This window comes from Lynx canadensis, chromosome D3 (assembly GCF_007474595.2).
Source record: "Lynx canadensis isolate LIC74 chromosome D3, mLynCan4.pri.v2, whole genome shotgun sequence".
Lineage (NCBI taxonomy): Eukaryota > Metazoa > Chordata > Mammalia > Carnivora > Felidae > Lynx > Lynx canadensis.
The window spans coordinates 25,331,317-25,350,569 of NC_044314.2; the positions used below are offsets into that span (position 1 = coordinate 25,331,317).

The following is a 19,253-nucleotide window of genomic DNA, read 5'->3' on the forward strand; positions in this document are numbered from 1 at the left end:
AATCTGGTTCTAAACTTTTTACAATGTACCACAAAACCGTTTTCTACTCTTTTCTGTTATCAACAGTGTTTATACTATACTCAACTGAGAAATAAAAAAGGCGTATTTTATTAAACCTGGAAGACTATATTATCCTTGAGTATAATTAGAAACATTTCCATTTGATTGTAGTAATAGCAGGCAGCCGGAATGATTGCAGATTTTATTGGAATGTGTGGGGCACAGGCTTACAAATAGTGTAATACATTAAAATGTAGATCAGTTTTCATTTTAGAAAAGAGTGAGTCCATCTGCTTTTCCTTAAGTTATGATTATTTTATAGAAGCATGTTCGATTTTGCTCATTAGAAGTTTCAATATGATTTTTAATATTTTAGAATAATTCCAGGAGCCCCTGGGTGGCTCAGTCGGGTGGGTGTCCGACTTCAGCCCAGGTAATGATCTCGTGGTCAGTGAGTTCGAGCCCCACGTCAGGCTCTGTGCTGACAGCTCGGAGCCTGGAGCCGGCTTCGGATTCTGTGTCTCCGCCTCTCTCTGCCCCTCCCCCACTTGTGCTCTGTCTCTCTCTATCAAAAATAAATAAAAATTTTAAAAAAATTTAGAATAATTCCAGTATTAGTTTCACAAATAAAACTGCCAATTACAGACTTTACCATGGTTTCTGAATATAAGTTTATAGTAAATACAATCCAGCTTATGTGTCCTCCACCTTAAGGAAGTCAGTTTTGCTCTAAGCTTTTGAGGCACTTTGGGAACCTGTTTGTGGCATATGGCTCTGTTAGTTCTTGATTATATTTTTAATACTTGTGTTTGGCACGGTGTGGCTTTAAGCAGCATTTAGAAACTGGCAGCTTTCTACATGCAAAAGGAAACAGCAGTGAGCTCTCTGTGTTTTAATATTTCCATGCTACCTGATTTAAATGACCCATAGGTTTTTCTCTGGCTCCTGCTTTGTTTTCCTTTAGTGATGTTTCTTTCCCTCTTCCTCGAGTGAGTGCTTTTTCATGATTTTCTCCCTCTCCCTTTCCCCTCCTACTTTGGTGGAAGGTATTTGATTTTAACAGTATCTTGCTCTCCTCTGGTTCCCTCCCTAAGGAGCGTGTGGTGTTTTAGCACGTACTGCATGGGGACTGAACAGCTCAGTGTCAAGTGGAGATGCCTGGAGTTGGAAGGGACCGTGGCTGTCATCTGGTCTTTGCTCCTTCCCCTGGCGTCACTCATAGCGACCAGAGAAGCAGGGTTAGGGCTTCAAAACGGGGAACCCCTGGTATAGAAGTAGGATTTCAGTGGCCTTGTTCTGCATAATACTCACAATAACAGTTTCTATTTATTCATTGTTTGAGGTTATTTCTAACTTAGGTAGTTTTCTCTTTTTAATTTTAATTTTTAACTTTATTTAAACCCAAGTTAGTAACATGTAGTATAATAATGGTTTCGAGGAGTAGAATTTAGTGATTCATCACTTACATACAACACCTAGTGCTCAGCCCAGCTAGTGCCTTCTTTAATGCCCATCACCCATTTAGCCCACCGCCCTACCCAACACCCCACCAGCAACCTTCAGTTTGTTCTCTGTATTTAAGAGGCTCTTATGGTTTGCCTCCCTCTCTGTTTTTGTCTGATTTTTCCTTCCCTTCCCTTTGTTCATCTGTGTTGTTTCTTGGAATCATATATTGTTTTTCCCTGACTGACTTATTTCCCTTAGCATAATACCCTCTAGTTCCATCCATGTTGTTGCAAATGACAAGATTTCATTCTTTTTGATTGCTGAGTAATATTCCATTGTATGTAGGTATATACACATCATGTTTTCTTTACCCATTTGTCAGTGGACATTTGGGCTCTTTCCACAATTTGACTATTGGTGACAGTGCTGCTATAAACATTGGGGTGCACGTGCCCCCTTCAAATCAGTTTTGTATCCTTTGGATAAATACCTAGTAGTGCAATTGCTGTGTCTAATATTTTTAATTTTTTTGAGGAACCTCCATACTGTTTTCCAGAGTGGCTGCACCAGTTGGCATTCCCTATTTTTCTTTCTTTCTTCTTTTTTTTTTTTTTTTTTTTTTTAGAGAGAGTGAGCACAAGCAGGGGAGAGGAGCAGAGAGAGAGAGAATCTTATGCACACTCCACAGTGTGGAGCCTGTCGCGGGGCCTGATCCCACGACTCTGGGATCATGAGTCGGTCACTCAACCAACTGAGCCACCCAGGTGCCCTTCTGAATGGGATATTTAAATCAAAGACTTCCAGTATGCGTTCATGAATGTGTAACATATCACCTTCATGTGTACCTAACACAGGGTATTTCATATCTCTCGCCTCATTCATTTACCAGGGGTTTGTATTTAGGGTCTTCAGTGAATCATGGGTTGTTGGACCAGGTTTTTTTCCAACTTTGTGTAGAAACAGGTCTTTAAAAATCATTCATAATGTTTTTGTTTGTTTTTTTGTTTTTGTTTTTGTTTTTTTTTTCTTTCTATGAGTCCGTCTGGATTTGGGTTCAAATCTAGTCTCTACCACTTACTCTAAGTAAACTGACCTCTCTGACCCTTGGTTTCTTTGTCTGTAATACAATGGTGATGATCATATCTACTTCTGAAGAGTTATTATCAGGCGGGGGGGTGCCTGACTGGCTCAGTTGGTGGGCTGTACAACTCTTGACCTCAGGGTTGTGAGTTCAAGCCCCATGTTGGGTGTAGAGATTACATAAAAATAAAATCTTAAAAAACAGAAAAAGCTATTGTCAGGATTAATGTGGAATAAGGAATGAAATGCTTGGCACAGTGCCTCTCAAAGGGTAGAGTACTCAGTAAATATTAGCTATGAATGTTACCCCAGAGAAGCTAACATTGAAAATATGAGCCTATTTGACTGAAGCTGTAAGAGGCAATTTAAAACTCTTTAAGAGGGGCGCCTGGGTGGCGCAGTCGGTGAAGCGTCCGACTTCAGCTCAGGTCACGATCTCGCGGTCCGTGAGTTTGAGCCCCGCGTCGGGCTCTGGGCTGATAGCTCAGAGCCTGGAGCCTGTTTCCGATTCTGTGTCTCCCTCTCTCTCTGCCCCTTCCCCATTCATGCTCTGTCTCTCTCTGTCTCAGAAATAAATAAACGTTAAAAAAAAAAAAATTTAAAAAATAAATAAGTAAATAAAAAAAACTCTTTAAGAGAGAAAAACTCTGGGTATAAAACTTCACAATATAGTAAACACACTGAATCTCTTCAAAGTCGCTCATAGAACTTCAATTTACTTTGCCACTGACTTGAAGATTTCAAGGACTTTCTAGATTCTCTTTCCTGTGAGAAATGCATGAGTGTTACTATAATTTTTGGCAGGTGAGTTTATATCTACTTGTTTTTATTGGCACTAAGGAAGATATTTGGCCTCAAATGAAAGCTGAGTGATAGAAACACTGCTTGGACATCAGATCTGGTAAGCAGTCGGATCTTGTCCATCTTCATTTGATACACAATTATCTGCTTCTAGATTAGTCCCAGACATAAGAATATGGTATTCTGTAGGGATATTTTGTTTTAGGAAGTGGAAGTTGTCTGAGATTTCAACTGGAAATTGCTTATTCTTGTCTTCTGTTAGAGTTTTGGCCTTGAAATGGTACATTTCACTTGCATGAAATGTATTTATTGTCATTTTCATTGGTAGGTTGATGACAAAGCTGTGAATAGACTCCTTAATTGACCTACGCTGTAATCTTGGCCGAAGTCAGGATTTGGATGGCACGTGACATAGAATACAAAGTCCTCCTCAGGGTGTTAAGAGTTGAGAATGAGATGTGTTTATACCCCTGAAAGGAAAAAATCCAACCATGTGTGGGTCCTCAGCATTTGTTCCCTCACATTCTGTAATTAACAGACTGCTGACTACTTGGCTGAACAGGGGACACCGTTCGAGTGGCCTGCTGATTTGGTCTGAAATGTTCTTCAGGGAATCAATGATTGATTTTAAATGTCCTTACTTGGGTCTGTGTCACTCCATTCTGTAGGATGAGCCAGCAAATGACATTTCAGCAAGCTTGAATTGGGTATAGATTGTATGCCAGCAAATCAACTTGGAGTAGGTTATTGGCTCACTTGGGTTATGTTGGATGGCTTTTGCAATGAGAAGGATTTTAGTTATGTGTACTTTTTGTGGTGCAGCCTCAGAGACCAGTGTTACATATCTCCAAATTTTACTTTCTTCACTAGTTGAGCTAAGCCTGGCACTGCTCGAATAGATTTAAGGTAGTTATTGAACTTGATTCTTGCTGTGTGTTCTTTTTAGCACTGATCGTTGTGGTCAGTGTGATTTAGTATTTTCTTCAAGTTCTGCATTTACCTCTCAGAGGGTTACTGTTCCAGTTGTGTTTGTAGCAAGGCAGGGAGGAATTTCTTCATAATTTCTGAGTACCAGGTCATATGGTGGTCTAGAAAAAAGAATTGCTAAACTTTGAAGCTCCAAGTGCGCTGATGCCTCAGAAATAACCACTAGATTTCTCCTAGACGCCTGGGTTAATTTAGTTCAGCAGACATGTCTTTAGTGTACATGGTGTGTGTGAAGCTCTTTGTCAGTCCTCATCCTCGAGAAGTACAGAATCCAGGAGGAGCCTTCCCACATAGAAACAGGAATCAGGGCATAATGTAACCAACACATGCAGTGAAAGACCCATGCATGAGGCAAGATGCTTTGTAGATGATTATTTTTACTCAGAGTGAGGCAGGAGAGTTGGGTTTTATGGAGGAGAGGAAGGCCGTGGAGGATCCAGATGGATAAAAATTGGCCCTTAAAAAAGTCAGGTTTTTATCGTCGGAGGGCAGGCTCGGCAGAGGGAATGTTGTTGAGGAGGCATGAAATGGCGTGTTGCAGGTAGCCGATTTGGTCTGAATATAAGTTGTGTTGTTGTCGGAGTATAAATTGTGAATAATGGGGAGGGGTCATGGTAGAAAGGGGTACAGGGCCTGTGTCTTGAAGCGTCTGGCATGCGGTACTTTTGCACGTGGAGTTTTTTCTCATGCCTCGTGTTCAGCTTAAAGTAGTTGAAAGGAAGTAAGCCAGGAGAGGGAAAGGAAGGAGTTGGGTTAGCTCTGTCTGGCAGCAGGCTGGAGTCTGGGTTGGAGAGGAGGAAAATTGAAGGTGGGAATTGAAAGAAGATCAGGAGTGAGTTTGAGTTTAGTGAGCTGGTTTAACTGAGCTGAGGTGATGAAGTAACAGAAGCCTGACGAGGAGTGCAGAAAAGAGGAACCGTCAGAGAGGTAGGCTGTGCCTGCCTAGAGTGGACCTAGAGATTGGTTAAGAAAGCTACGGGAGCATAGTCTGGGTTTGGCCCTGCCTTCTTGATGCAGTCACCAGAAGAAAGTAGAAAGAATAGGTGGATTGGGAAAGATGGGGTCAGGTTTGAACACACGGAGTTGGGGTACTACTGAAGCATCTAGGTGGAGATGGCCAGTAGGCCATTGGATATAGAGATAAACAGTTCAGTGGCGAGGCCAAGAGGAGAAGTGCAGGTGTAGGAATCACCCATGTGTAAGTGATGGTTGATGAAGGAGGACATAGGGAGCAGGAAGAGAAGAAGCCAGTAACACCGCAGTAGTCGACAGAAATGCTAAGGAAGTGGATCCTGAGAACGAATAGAAAAAGAAGTAGATTGGAAATCAGGTGTCGTAGGACCTGAGGGGAGAAAGAATTCTGTGAAGGAGTAGGTGTCGATAGCATCCACAGCCAGATGTCACGTGAGCTGCTGATTTGATTGACTTTGGAAATGAGATGGTCCCTTAGAGCAGTTTGGGACAGAGGAGCATTTCTTCTGGATGCTTCTTTTGCATCCTACCATTGCCACTTCCTCTGTGACTCAGGAAAGCCATTTTACCTCTGGCTCTTTACTTGTAAAGGGGTGGTTGGCCTCTTGGTGGGTTTCGGTCTGTGATCTGTGGAGCCCCACGGGTTCAGAAAGGTGCTCTGGGGCCCATCAAGGAGATCCAGCGTTTGGTCACGTGTTTACTGGGGGGAAGAAGTATAGGTATTCTACTCATGCAAACAAAGTAGCTAGAGCAGCTTGATTTTTGGTCTATTTTATATATTTCACTTTAGTGTAAGATTTTATATGAAACAACGTGGTGTAAAATAAGAGATTTGAAAACTGCCGCCCTACAGAACCATAAGAGACTTTGATGTGTTAAAAGTTACATACTTAATAGCTAACGTTCAAAATTCCTATACTAGATGAAGATCGTAGTATGTGCTAACTTGCTCATGGTTCGGATTTTATTAGAGGTCAACATACAGCATCTGACTTTATGTAATCATAACTGTTGTTATTCTTATTAGAAATGAAGACTGAACTAAAAGCTCAATTCTGTTTTATGCTTTGTTAAAAAACCATTTATGTGTCTTACCAGGTTCTGACTCTGAAGATCTTTTGGAAGAATTGCTCTGTTGTTTGATGCAGTTAATCACTGATATTCCGCTCTTGTAAGTTCTGGCTCAGCCGGGATTTGTTTTATCTTCTTTTGTATATTGAAGATGGTAATTGATCACGTCAAAGAGTTTGTGGGTCCTGGTGTGGGTTTTGGTTTTGTTTTTGTTTGAGAGAGCACGCCTGTGCACACTAGCGAGTGGGACAGGGATGCATAAGAAGAGGGAGAGAGAATCTTAAGCAGGCTTCACGCCCAGTGAGGAGCACGAATCAGGGCTCGATCTCACAACTATGAGATCTTATCTGAGCCAAGTCAAAAGTTGGTCACTTAACTGACCGAGCCACCCAGGTGCCCCTCTGGTGTAGTATTGTTATGTATGCGTTTTATGTATGTCTCTGTGTACATCCATGGAGTTCATCTGTATCTTTTGCCTAATATTTATACTCTCACTATGCATTATCAAAATAAGGATTTTATGTTCAGGGGAAAATAAACTGATCTTTAGGAATATTGAGCAAATGGTAGGCACAGAATTAATCTCCGTAGCGATATCTTACAGAGCTCTGTAAGTAGGATGTAAGAGAGACTCTAATCTGTATGTGGTAGAGGCAGCTAGTTAGCCACCAAGCATCCTCCCCTTCTTCCTTACTTCCTGACCTCTTCTGGAGAGGTTGGATTTCCATTTCTAGCCTTTTTTGAAGATAGGTGTGATCCCTGAGATGTAAGGGGACATCTTCCAATAAAACTTCTGTGTAGGGGCACCTGGATGGCTCAGTCGGTTGAGCGTCCAACTTTGGCTCAGGTCAGGATCTCACAGTACGTGGGTTCGAGCCCCGCATCAGGCTCTGTGCTGACAGCTCAGAGCCTGGAGCCTGCCTCCGATTCTGTGTCTCCCCTCTCTCTCTACCTGTCCCCGCTCACGTGCTGTCTCACTCTCAAAAATGAATAAATGTTAAAAAAAATTTTTTTAAAAAAACCCAAAGAACTTCTGGGTAAAGGTTTTTAAAATTTTTTTTTTTCAACGTTTATTTATTTTGGACAGAGAGAGACAGAGCATGAACGGGGGAGGGGCAGAGAGAGAGGGAGACACAGAATCGAACGGAAACAGGCTCCAGGCTCTGAGCCATCAGCCCAGAGCCCGACCCGGGGCTCGAACTCACAGAGCGCGAGATCGTGACCTGGCTGAAGTCGGACGTTTAACCGACTGCGCCACCCAGGCGCCCCTGGGTAAAGGTTTTTAAAGGGCACCTGCCTCAGCTAGGAGATGTATCTTTTTCTTGACAGCTCTTTTTTCCTGCTATCTGGAATGTGGGACCAGGTAATTTGAATTGTGTGGCCATCTTTGCATGAGTCAGGAGACCCACAGAAAATTCTGCTTTGACATCATTGAGCTGCTGAACCAAAGTCATCAACTACCAGTGCCCCCTTGCCACTTTCACCCCTTCTCATGAGAAAAATACTTGTTTATTGTAACTGGATTTCTGTCACTACAGCCGAATGCAATTCTTGCATGCTATAAAATGTTACTTTTAAAGCAGTTACTCTCAACTTTTGTTTAAAAAAAAATTGTCTCTCTAAAGTTTTAGACATTTTTAAATTGCTTCTCCCCACAAATGAAATTTGAATACCCCAGATAGACTGAATATATCTTTTTTTTTTTTTTTTTTAAATTTTTTTTTTTTCAACATTTATTTATTTTGGGACAGAGAGAGACAGAGCATGAACGGGAGAGGGGCAGAGAGAGAGGGAGACACAGAATCGGAAACAGGCTCCAGGCTCTGAGCCATCAGCCCAGAGCCCGACGCGGGCTCGAACTCACGGACCGCGAGATCGTGACCTGGCTGAAGTCGGACGCTTAACCGACTGCGCCACCCAGGCGCCCCTAGACTGAATATATCTTTATGTACTGTGGCCCTTTGGAGGGCCACAAACCATTATAATATCTATGAAGTTTTTTCACCCCTGAAGAATCAGTTTTCACTCTCTTGCGGGTAATATCACCCATTGAGAATGCAGTCTTTTTCATTAATTTTTTTTTTTTTTTTTTTGAGACAGAGAGGGAGGGAGAGAGACAGAGAGAGAATCCCAAGCAGGCTCCACACTGTCAGCACGGAGCCTGATGCGGGGCTCGAACTTGCAAACCGCGAGATCATGACCTGAGCTGAAATCCAAAGCTCAATATGAGCTACCCAGGTGCCCCAAGAATGCATATTTTAAAAGAATTATTATTTAAAAAAAAATTTATTTTTATTTTATTTTTTATTTTTTAATTTTTTTAAGTATGCTTCATGCCCAGCATGGAACCCAGTGTGGGGCTTGAACTCACCACCCTGAGATCAAGACCTGAACTGAAATCAAGAACCAGACACTTAACCACCCAGGTGCCCCTAAAGATTTTAAAGTAATCTCTATACCCAACATGGAGCTCAGACTTAACAACTCTGAGATCAAGAGTTGCATGCTCTACTAAACAAGCCAGCCAGGCGCACTTAAAGGATTTATTTATTTATTTACTTAGAGAGAGGAGAGGAGAGAGAGAGAGAGAGCCCGCTCAAATAGGGGAGGGGCAGAGGGAGAGACAGGGAAAATCTTAAGCAGGCTCTATGCCCAGTGCAGAGCCCTATACAGGGCTCAGTCTCACAACCGTGAGATCATGACCTGAGCCCAAATCGAGTCAGACACTTAACCAACTGAGCCACCCAGGTGCGCCCCAATTATTTTTTTAAAGACAAAGATTTTGAGATTGATGAGGACAGAATCTCAGTTAACGTGGTGATATCACTGGACCTGTGTGCTGCTTGCCTGTGGCCCAAACTGGAAAGACCAGGTGTTTGTGGAAAACGAGCTCCCGGCCTCTGTTGTGCACAGGTCCAGCATCCAGAATTGTAATCTGGGTTTAGAAACGACAACTACCAAACCCTGTCGGGACTTGGTCTGATGATGTGCAGCTCGGAAGGTGGGGCTGAGGCAACTGAGGAATCACCGGGTGGGGAAGGGTACAGGGGACAATGTCCTGTGGAAGTGAACTCTGTGAGCGACACAGTTACTTGCACTTCTGATGGCCCTTCTTGCCCTTTTTCTAACAGATGGCCAGTATTGTTTGGGGCGGGGGAGCGGGGCAGGCCTTCAGCTTGTCCGTTACCATTCTTCCCTCCCTGGGATGCGGAGGCGGTGCTTGGGTTGTCTTGAAACCATTATGGTGAGTGCCACCTGCGAAGAATAGTGTCCCAGGAGCCTGGGATATGAATGTTACTATGGAACTATTACACCAGCCCTAGGTGGCTTATCTTAGGATTTCTTCTTAAGTGACAAAAATAAACACTTATTTGCTTAAGCCACTGTGGTCAGGTTTCTGTTACATATGGTCAAATGTGGGAAGGGGAACACCTATATCATACTATCTACTTGTCATAGTACGTGCGATATTTCGTGTGTTCTTGACTTAATTTTTTTAATGTTTTTTTAAAATGTATTTTGAGAGAGGGAGAGAGAGAGAGAGAGCAAGCGAGCATGAGCAGGGGAGGGGCAGAGAGAGAGGGAGAGAGAGAATCTTAAGCAGGCTTCTCACTGTCAGCACAGAGCCCTATTCAGGGCTCGATCTCATGAACTATCAGATCATGACGTGGGCCGAAACCAAGAGTCGGACGCTTAACCGACTGAGCGCCCAGGTGCCCCTTGACTTAATTTTTAAAAGTTTCATCTCATTATGCATATGTCATTATTGAATATCAGCAATTTAAGAAATATCCTCAGTGAGTACATTTTTTTTTTCTCCTTTGTTAATAAAATGTCTTGGTGAAGTTAGGGTGGATGGAAATAAATAAATCTCTTTAGCTGGCAAATAAGCCTTGAATGCAATGAATAGACCAGCCACTTAAACACCCTTGAGGAGCAAGCAGACAGTGTTGCAATATATCAAACATTTCGGTGTTTTAATGTGTTTATACTTTTTTAAATGAACTGAAAATGCACAGACAACCAGATGTCTTATATTATGTACACTCAGCTTTAACCAGCTGCTGAAACACTTTCTGATGATTTAATGTTCTTGGAACTCCATTCTACAGGAAGGTTTGTCTTAGTAACGGTTTCCATGTGAAACCAAACTACTATTTTAAATGGTTCAACTACTATAACCGTAGTGCAGTGTGGTGGATCCACTTCTGACTTAAGGGGGAATATTAACTTGAAAAGTGGGGATGCTCTCACACCTGACCATCCCCGGCCTCAATGTAACTTGTCATGTTTAACACGCCAGTGTGGTGCCAGCAGGTGAGAGCAGGAGAAGGCAGTGTTTTGTTTGTTGGTTGGTTTGTTGAGAGAGAGAGAGAGAGAGAGAGGGTGTAAGCGATGGGCAGAGAGAGAGAGGGAGGGGGAGAGAATCCCACAAGGGGCAGAGAGAGAGAGAGACAGCGAGAGAAAGAATGAGAGAGAGAAGTGGGCTCACCCAGCTCATGTTTTACCTGAAGCAGGGCTCAAGTTCACCCAAAGCAGGGCTCGAGCTCACTCGATGTGGGACTTGAATTCAGGAACTGTGAGATCAAGACCTGAGCTGTGGGATTCTTAACCGACGGAGCCACCCAGGTGCCCCATGAGGAATGCAGTGTGTTAGCAACCACCGAGGGCAACTTACAACTGGGACTCTGTGTCTCCCTTTCTCTCTGCTCCTCCCCTGCTCATGCTCTGTCTCGCTCTCCTTCAAAAGAAGTAATCAGAAAAATTTTTTAAAAAAATAACTGGTTATTTATTATTAAGAGATCAGGATCAACTGTAGTAGTTTAGATAAACTCCCAGAGTTTGTGGGAATTCACTTGTAATAAAGATTGACTTGTAAGGAGTTAGTGGAAACTGCTTCTCTGATAGTTGGATATTTTGGTAAAATAATAATTCTATGAGATGCTAATCTTCAAAGCCTGATTAAAATAGCACATCTTCCAGGAATCCGTTCTTTACTCCATACCTCTCAGCATTTATATATTTCAAATAAAGACTAAGTCGTTCACAGGGTCATGAGTTGGCATTTTTCAGTGTATGTTGGGTAGATCCCACTAGAATTCAGTAAAAGCCTGTGCTTTGCTCTGCCTTCTCTGTGATCTCAAGGAAGTGACTGGGAAGGAATAACTTAAGTAAGATGAAGGTATTTTCCTCAAGACATGAATAGAGGGTGTAATACAAGAAATGGTTTGGCATGACAGAGTTGAACGTGTAACACTTAGAATTTGTGAATCGGTCCTCGCGGTGTTTCTGTTGGGGGTTGAATGAGACCCGGGTGACGCAGCCCAGTGGTTGAGCTTTGGTAGGGCCCCAGCAGCAGAGCAGTAACGTAACATCTGACACAGGATGGGCCCAATACTTAGGTTTGCTCGTGAGGCTATCTTATTATGAAATAGAAGTTATTTGAGAACTTGAAGTGGGTTTCTTCTTTTTAAGGTTGATTTATTTATTTTGAGAGAGTGCGCGTGCAGGGGAGAGACAGAGAGAGAGAGGGAGAGAGAGAATCCCAAGAATCTGGCAACGCAGAGCTGGACGCGGGGCTCCTCGTGCGATCCTGCCCTGAAATCAGGAGTCCGATTCTTAGCTGACATAGCCACCCAGGCACCCCTTGAATTGGATTTCTTAACTTGTCTGTCTTTTTGTCTGTCTTTGGTGTTGTTTTTGTGAAAGCCATCCCTCTTAGCTGTATATGATGATGCTCTTGTCAACCATGGGTCCTACCCTTCTCTACGGCTACCACTCCATACAGGTCCCTGTGAGGTTGGCTCCAAGTGGGCCATCCCACCGGCCCCAGGTCGGATGTACAGCCTCTTCTTCTGAGATCCATTTCTGTGTTCCCTTTATCAACCTGTGAACTCGTTGAGGACTAGGGCTGTTTAATTCTCAGCCTGGCCCGATTTGCAGATTTTCCAGTTATGATTTAATCTAAGAACATTCTTCTTTTAGATGAGATACCCCGAATCGATTGCCTTTTTCTGGGTGTCTCTACTCGTGCAGTGTGACTTTGCCTACCGCTCGAGTACGGGGGGTGCTGACGCTCTCCGCTGACCTCATCCGTGTCACTCATTCAGTTTCAGCCACACAGGTGTCCTTGCTAATTTAGGACGTGCCAGCCCACTCCCTGTCTCCAGGGCCTTTGCCCTCTTTTCTTCTTCTGCCTTGAACATCCCCCCTCAGGTACCCGCGTGGCTCGTGTCCTCACCATCATGCTTCCTTCTGCTCCGAGGAGGCCTGCTTCTTAGAAGCAGCTGCTCTGACCACCCTGAAATAGGACCCTCTCATTCTCTGTTCTGTCGTCATGCTTTGTTTTTTGTCTCTACTCAACACTTACCACTACTTTCCATATTAGCTATTACTCTTCTTGCTTGTTTCCCTCAAATAAGATTAGGAGGAACGCTCCGTGAAAACCAGGACTGTGCCTGTGCCTGCGTTTGCTTTGCTCATTGCTGTTACCCGTAGTGTTCAGGCCAGCCGGCACATGGTAGGCTCTCAGCAAATATTTGTCAAATGGCTGAGATAGTAGGGGCACAACCTGTCCAGTGTGCTGAAAGCATTTTGTTTGTCCTCATCTAGTCTGTATGCAGACAGTATTGTGCTAAGGCACATTCCATGGCAAATGCAGTGGCTCAAAGCCCTTTGCAGATGGTACGTTGTATTATAGAAACTAGGTGTCCTATAGACGTTAGTAGTAGAAGGGGGCTATAGAAACAGAAACACGGAGAAATAACGTCTGACAGTATTTAAGGAAATGGTAGATTAGTTATAAATGCTGAGTGGTCTGAGACCATTGAGTTTAGGGACAGTCAACTTTATATCTCAGTAGTCCTCAGATTATCCCTTTACAGTATAATAATCTCTCTTTCATTAAGTTCATTCTCAAAAACATGTATTGGGAATATGCCGTGTGTCTGTACTTTACTAGGCCCTGGACAAAGAAAGGTGTGGTTTCTAAAGAGCTTGGAGATGGATAAGTATGTAGAAAGAGAGCCCAGGAGGAGGAGCAGTGCTGAGTGCTATAGTCATTGGGGCTGTCGTGATTAGCAGTGGCTCGGCCATCGAACAGCCAGAGAGGAGCCGGCCCAGGGCCTCTTGAGTGTAAATAATGAATTTGAGGAATCATAAGTGCATTAGTTTTTTGTTTTGTTTTGTTTTGTTTTGTTTTGTTTGTTTTTAAAAAGAGCAAGAGAGCTCAAGTGGGGGAGGGGGCAGAGAGAGAGAGAGAGACTGACTGACTCCCAAGGGGGCTCCATGCTCAGTGTGGAGCCCAACATGGGGCTCAATCCCACGACCCTGGGGTCATGACCTGAGCTGAGATCAAGAGTTGGACATCCAACCTACTGAGCCACCCAGGCGTCCTCATAAGTCCACTAGCTTGATTAGAGCAGAGGGTTTGTGGGAGATTAGGGATGGACTGTGTTGTTTGATGGGGCAAAGACTTGAATTTTAGAAAGACTGACAATTTGACTATGTTTAGAGTTCTCTGTTTATTAAGATGTAAAAGAAGGTACTTTTAGAGCTGGTTTTCTAATATCCATGGAAGTGTTTGGGAAGGGATGAAACTGAATAAGAATCTTATTTGTTAAATCACTTTATCCATAGGGTTTCCGAAATGTAATAAAATGATATGAAATGCATATTTATTTGACCCATAAACTAATGATATTGGCTTAGATGTCATACTGTGGAAAATTGGAAAATTCAAAAACTTTGGTGCCACCATTGAGAAGGTTTGAGAGTGTGAAAAACCATGAACAGTTACTTTATGAAGTCTACAGTTGATGGGGACAGTGAGGGAACTAGAGCACCCATTGCTGGCAGTGAAGGGCTAGACTATCAACAAAATGCCTTTCTGTAGAAGCCCCGCATGTTAACACCTAAACCCTTCTCCAAATCCAGCCTCAGCAGAGCAGGTAGCTGAAAGAGCAAGTCCGCATTTAAGTTGTAGGTGCTGTAGGGAAATGCCTAGTATGGCTTTCTGATTGAATTAGGGATTTTTTGTCATTACGTGCTCCGAATTAAAGGTGATAGCATTTTCATATGCCAAGACAGTATTATATATTAAGTTCACAACAGCTTTTTAGTTTGAAAATTGATTTCTGGTGTGGTGAGGAGGGGGGAATCTCAGTTAAGTTCTTAAAAAATATCCAAACCTTGACCATGTTTACTGAAGTCTGGTGTGGCGAGGAGGGGGGTTCTCAGCTAAATTTTTAAAAAATATGTAGAGGTCTACCATGTTGATGGAAGTCTGACTAAAACACCTCCAGTACCACAAATCATGTTGATTTTATAAGTTATGTGCTCAGATTGCTCATAATTGCACAACTGATTGTTAAGAAGTATAGGACATACTGTGTGGTAAGGAAAAGACATTACTAATTCTGAATCCAGAAGATCGGGCTTGAATCCCAACTCTTCTGCTAACAGGCGATGTCCTCCACGTCTCAGTTTTCTCACTTTAAAGTTAGGGGTAATAGATCAGACCAGAAATTGATACTTGGAAAAGACATTTGAAGACATCTAGTTCAGCTGTTCAGCATTTTAGATAAGGAAATTGAAGTGCATGAGTTTGGCGATCAACTCCTGTGGCTATTGGAGGAACAGCCAGGCCGTACATCATGTCCTTAGATGCAGTGGAGTGGCTAGTGGCTGAGGGGGAGCCCCTGAACCCGGGATGAGGTCTGCCTGGTGTTCTCACTGCCTACTGTGTTGCCAGAGCAGTGCACTCGAAGATGCTTTTGTATATTTTAAAATGCTTTAGGATTATAAAAGTGTATTGTCTTATGCATCCTGAGTACTCAAGAAAAGCACTGAATACATTTGCTCTCTGAGTTAATTTTCCTAATTTAGACTTCTCAGTGAAAAGGAGCAGCACTGGGTCACCAACAAGTATAGTGGGCAGAGGGCACATGATGTCTGAGATTGCAGAGAACAAGGCTGAATCATGTGGGAACTGAAGGGAGTTTCTGCCGTGTTTGGCTGCCCGGGAGGACTGGTGCCAACCTGGCCTTTGGTGGGAAAGATTAGCAGCAGCAGAAGTGGGGTCCTGAATCCTGGCTATTATTTTGCCTGTTTGCATATTTTCCTTGCAGGTTATGAGCCAGATAATCGTTGGATTTTTAGAACGAGAATTCAGCTTTTCTTTCGCCTAGCCCTTTCATCTTCTATATGATGTCTCTGGAGTAGAAGGGATATGCATTTCCTAAGGTCAGTTTGCAGGATTCTTAGGTGGCCCTGAAAACACTGACTCTCTGCCTTCAAAGAATTTTTACTGTCATAAAACCAAGACTGGCACGGAATACATTTGTTAATTTCTCTTGCTGTTACTAGTACATGGATAGCAAAGTATGAATGAGGAAGTTCGATAGTAATAATTGCAAAGTTTAATTCTTCAAGCAAAGAATTGACTTTTTTTCTTTTTAGTTTTGTGTCACTTACATAAGTTAATTCTTGACAGAGTAATTTCTTTTCCAGATTACATTACACATGTATATTATACACATGTATAATCCAGATTACATTACACATGGATATTTAATACTAGCCATTGATACTGATGCAATTATTTTATTTATTTTATTTTTTAATTTATTTATTTTGAGAGAGAGTGAGGGTGTGCATGCATGCAGGGTAGGGGCAGAGAGAAAGGGAGAGAAAGAGGAATCCCAAGCAGGCTCCACACTGGCAGCACAGAGCCCAACATGGGGCTTGAACACACGAATGAGAGAGAGGTCATGACCTAAACTGAAATCGAGAGTCAGACACTTAACCAACTGAACCACGCAGGCGCCCCTGATGGAATTATTTTAATGGTAATCCATGTGTGCTCATGGCTTTGGAAAAAAACAGATAGCACAGAGGGCTTATGATGAGAACAAATGCTGTTTGTCCTATCCCTTTGATTTCTTTCCTCCCCAGAGACAGTCATTTTTGATGTTTAACTGTTTGGGTGGTTTATAGAAATCTTTACCGTTATTATACCTTTATGTATATATATTTCTAAATAATGCTATTTCTTTTTCTTTGAATTAGTAGGCTTTAGTTTTCTGAGCAGTTTTTGGTTCACAGCAAAATTGAGCAGAAAATGCAGGGAATTCCCATCTAATCCTTGTCCCCGCACTTGTGTAGCACTCCTACCCCCCTACAACATCCCACCCCGGAGCAGGACATTTGCTGCAATCGAGGAACCTACATTGACACATCATTATCACCCAAAGTCACGGTTTATATTAGGGTTCACTCTTCATGCATCATACGTAGAATGGTTTTTAACAAATGGGAAATGACCTGGATCCACCATTAATGGTATTATAAGAGTAGATTCACTACCCTGAAAGTCCTCTGTGCTCTGCCTGTTCATCCCGTAGCCACCACTGATCCTTCTGCTGTCTCCTTAGTTGTGCCTTTTCTAGAATGTCATACAGTTGGAACTGTACAGTATGTAGCCTTTTCCAGTTAGCTTTGTTAGTAGTATTCATCTCAGGTTCTTCCATGTTCATGGCTTTATAGCTCATTCGTTTTTAGCACCAAATAATATTCCATTGTTGTGATATACTACATGTACATAAATTAACTTCATGCATGTGTACAGATATAGCCATCATATAAGTTTTAGAATTGGTATTAAGTGTGTACCTTTTAAAATTTGATAAGAATATAAATTTGGTTAAAAAACCCAAACTGTCCCTTAAAGAGATGATATCAATTATTTTTTTTTTTGAAATTTATTTATTTATTTTGAGAGAGAGAGGGAGAGCATGGGGGAGGGGGCAGAGAGAGACAGGAGAGCGAGAATCCCAAGCAGGCTCCATGCTGTCGGCACAGAGCCTGGTGTGGGGCTTGAACCCATCAACTGCAAGAAAATGACCTGAACTGAAGTTGGACGCTCAACTGAGCCACCCAGGCACCCTAGATTATACCAAATAGTCTCACCAAAATCATTTACCAGAGCCTTGCCAATATTGCATAAACTTTTTTGTAAGTTAAAAATGGAAATCGTAGTGTGATTCTTACATGTATTATGAGTGAGATGGTTTAGCAATCATTTTCAATTCCTGAGAACTCTTTTTCCTCTGGTTCTTGTTTTATGAATGCAACATTTTAAGTTGGCATAATTGGAGTCTGGACATCCATATAACCATTTCAAGAAGTTATGTGGCTATATTTTATTGATGCGTTTGATGCATTGTTATATGTAGAGCACTGGCTCTTTAAGAAACCACGAAAAGACGGAATGGATTTGAGTTTATTTGATCTGCCCCCTTGATTTTACATAAGATGAAGTCGACAGGTGAGGTGGCTTATGAAGGTAATGAGTGACAGTTCTGAGACTAGAATCCAGATTTTTTTGACTCCTAGTCTCCAGGCACTTTCTGTTCCACTATTAAGATTTGTATAAACAAAAGGTATTACCATGTCTTTGATTTTGTTAACTTTTAAAACCAGCCCCACCACTACTGACAGCGTCTGTGATACACTGCACTCCTTCTTAGTCTTTCCTCGTATTTTACTTTCACAGTATCCTTGGTGGCGTGACAGTGATAATTCTAAATTTTGGTCTCAATCCTTTGAATTTGTCAGTTGTTTTGTTAAACATATGTTCCATTTACAGTACTGTCCGTTTTCTTATCCAATAGTAAGTAAAAAAGGAGGATGTTTTTCTCCTCCGTATTCGTTGACTTTGTCCTTAGCCAACACTAACACCCATTTCATGAAGGCTTTTGTCTTTATCCAAGTGTTCCACTCTGCCCTAGCAGAGCAGTGCAAGGTCAAGGCGCCTGTCCTTTCTTTCTTCACATGAAATTAATAACTTGCTCCAACAGTAGTTTGTTTTAGGACGTTTCCAGCCCAGATGGTGGAAAGTTCTTGGGATAATATGGCAGCCAGAGCAACACTTTGGCTTTTTGAAGTTGACTTTGTTTTGGCGATTGTGTGATGCAGATCTTCTGAAGATCATACAAGGACATTAAAACAAGAAAGATCTGTTAGCTTAAAACATTTTTCATCTTTGAAAAACCACCACACTCAGCATGGTACCATTTTGGTTTCTTTTAAGTACTATTGGCCTGTCTGGCTCTTTTCCCTGATTATTTGGCACTTAGGATAGGCCAATTAATAGATTTAAAATTTTGTTGTCAGAGAAATCTAACATTGCCCTGAATTCCTTTTTTGAGCATTATAGAAAGTTACAGCAAGAAATGACAGTAGAGATCATTTTGCCCAAAGTACTTATTTGAAAATAGGAAAGCTGAGGGGTGCTTGGGTGGCTCGGTTGGTTAAGTGTCCGACTTCAGCTCACGTCATGATCTTGCATTTTGTGAGTTCAAGCCCCGCGTCAGGCTCTGTGCTGACAGCTTGCTCAGAGCCTGGAGGCTGCTCCGGATTCTGTGTCCCTTTCTCTCTGACCCTCCCCTGCTCACACTTGTCTCTGCTTCTCTCAAAAATAAATGAACATTAAAAACAAATTTAAAAATAGGAAAGCTGAGACCCAGAGGAATTATTTGTTAAAATTAACAGAATGAGGGTTTTGTTTTTTTTTTTTTTTATGAAATTTATTGTCAAATTGGTTTCCATACAACACCTGGTGCTAACAGAATGAGTTTACTAGAGAGCTTAGAGGCAGACCCTAAGTCTCCTAATTTTGGATCACTGACTTCTACATCATAGCACAATGTGATTTAAGTTTTTGTTTGCTCTTATTTCAATATGTCAGCAGATGTGAATCAATGAAAGTTTAATTTTAACATTTATGACAGTCCTGTGTTTTAGTTCTTGATTAATTTAATCTTAGAGCATATTTTAAGATATCCAAATACATAAGTGAACAGTCTACTGCCTCTTCTGGTTCCGCATCCCTCCAG

General features: G+C 42.1%; 1 protein-coding gene across 1 annotated transcript in view; it reads left to right on the forward strand.

Annotated features, from left to right (window-relative positions):
* DYM (dymeclin) overlaps positions 1–19,253 on the forward strand; it is a 350,411-nt gene that overhangs the window by 73,993 nt on the left and 257,165 nt on the right. The window contains 1 exon segment of the mRNA XM_030335687.1: positions 6,385–6,457. Within this exon segment, the coding sequence (XP_030191547.1) occupies positions 6,385–6,457 (73 nt within the window).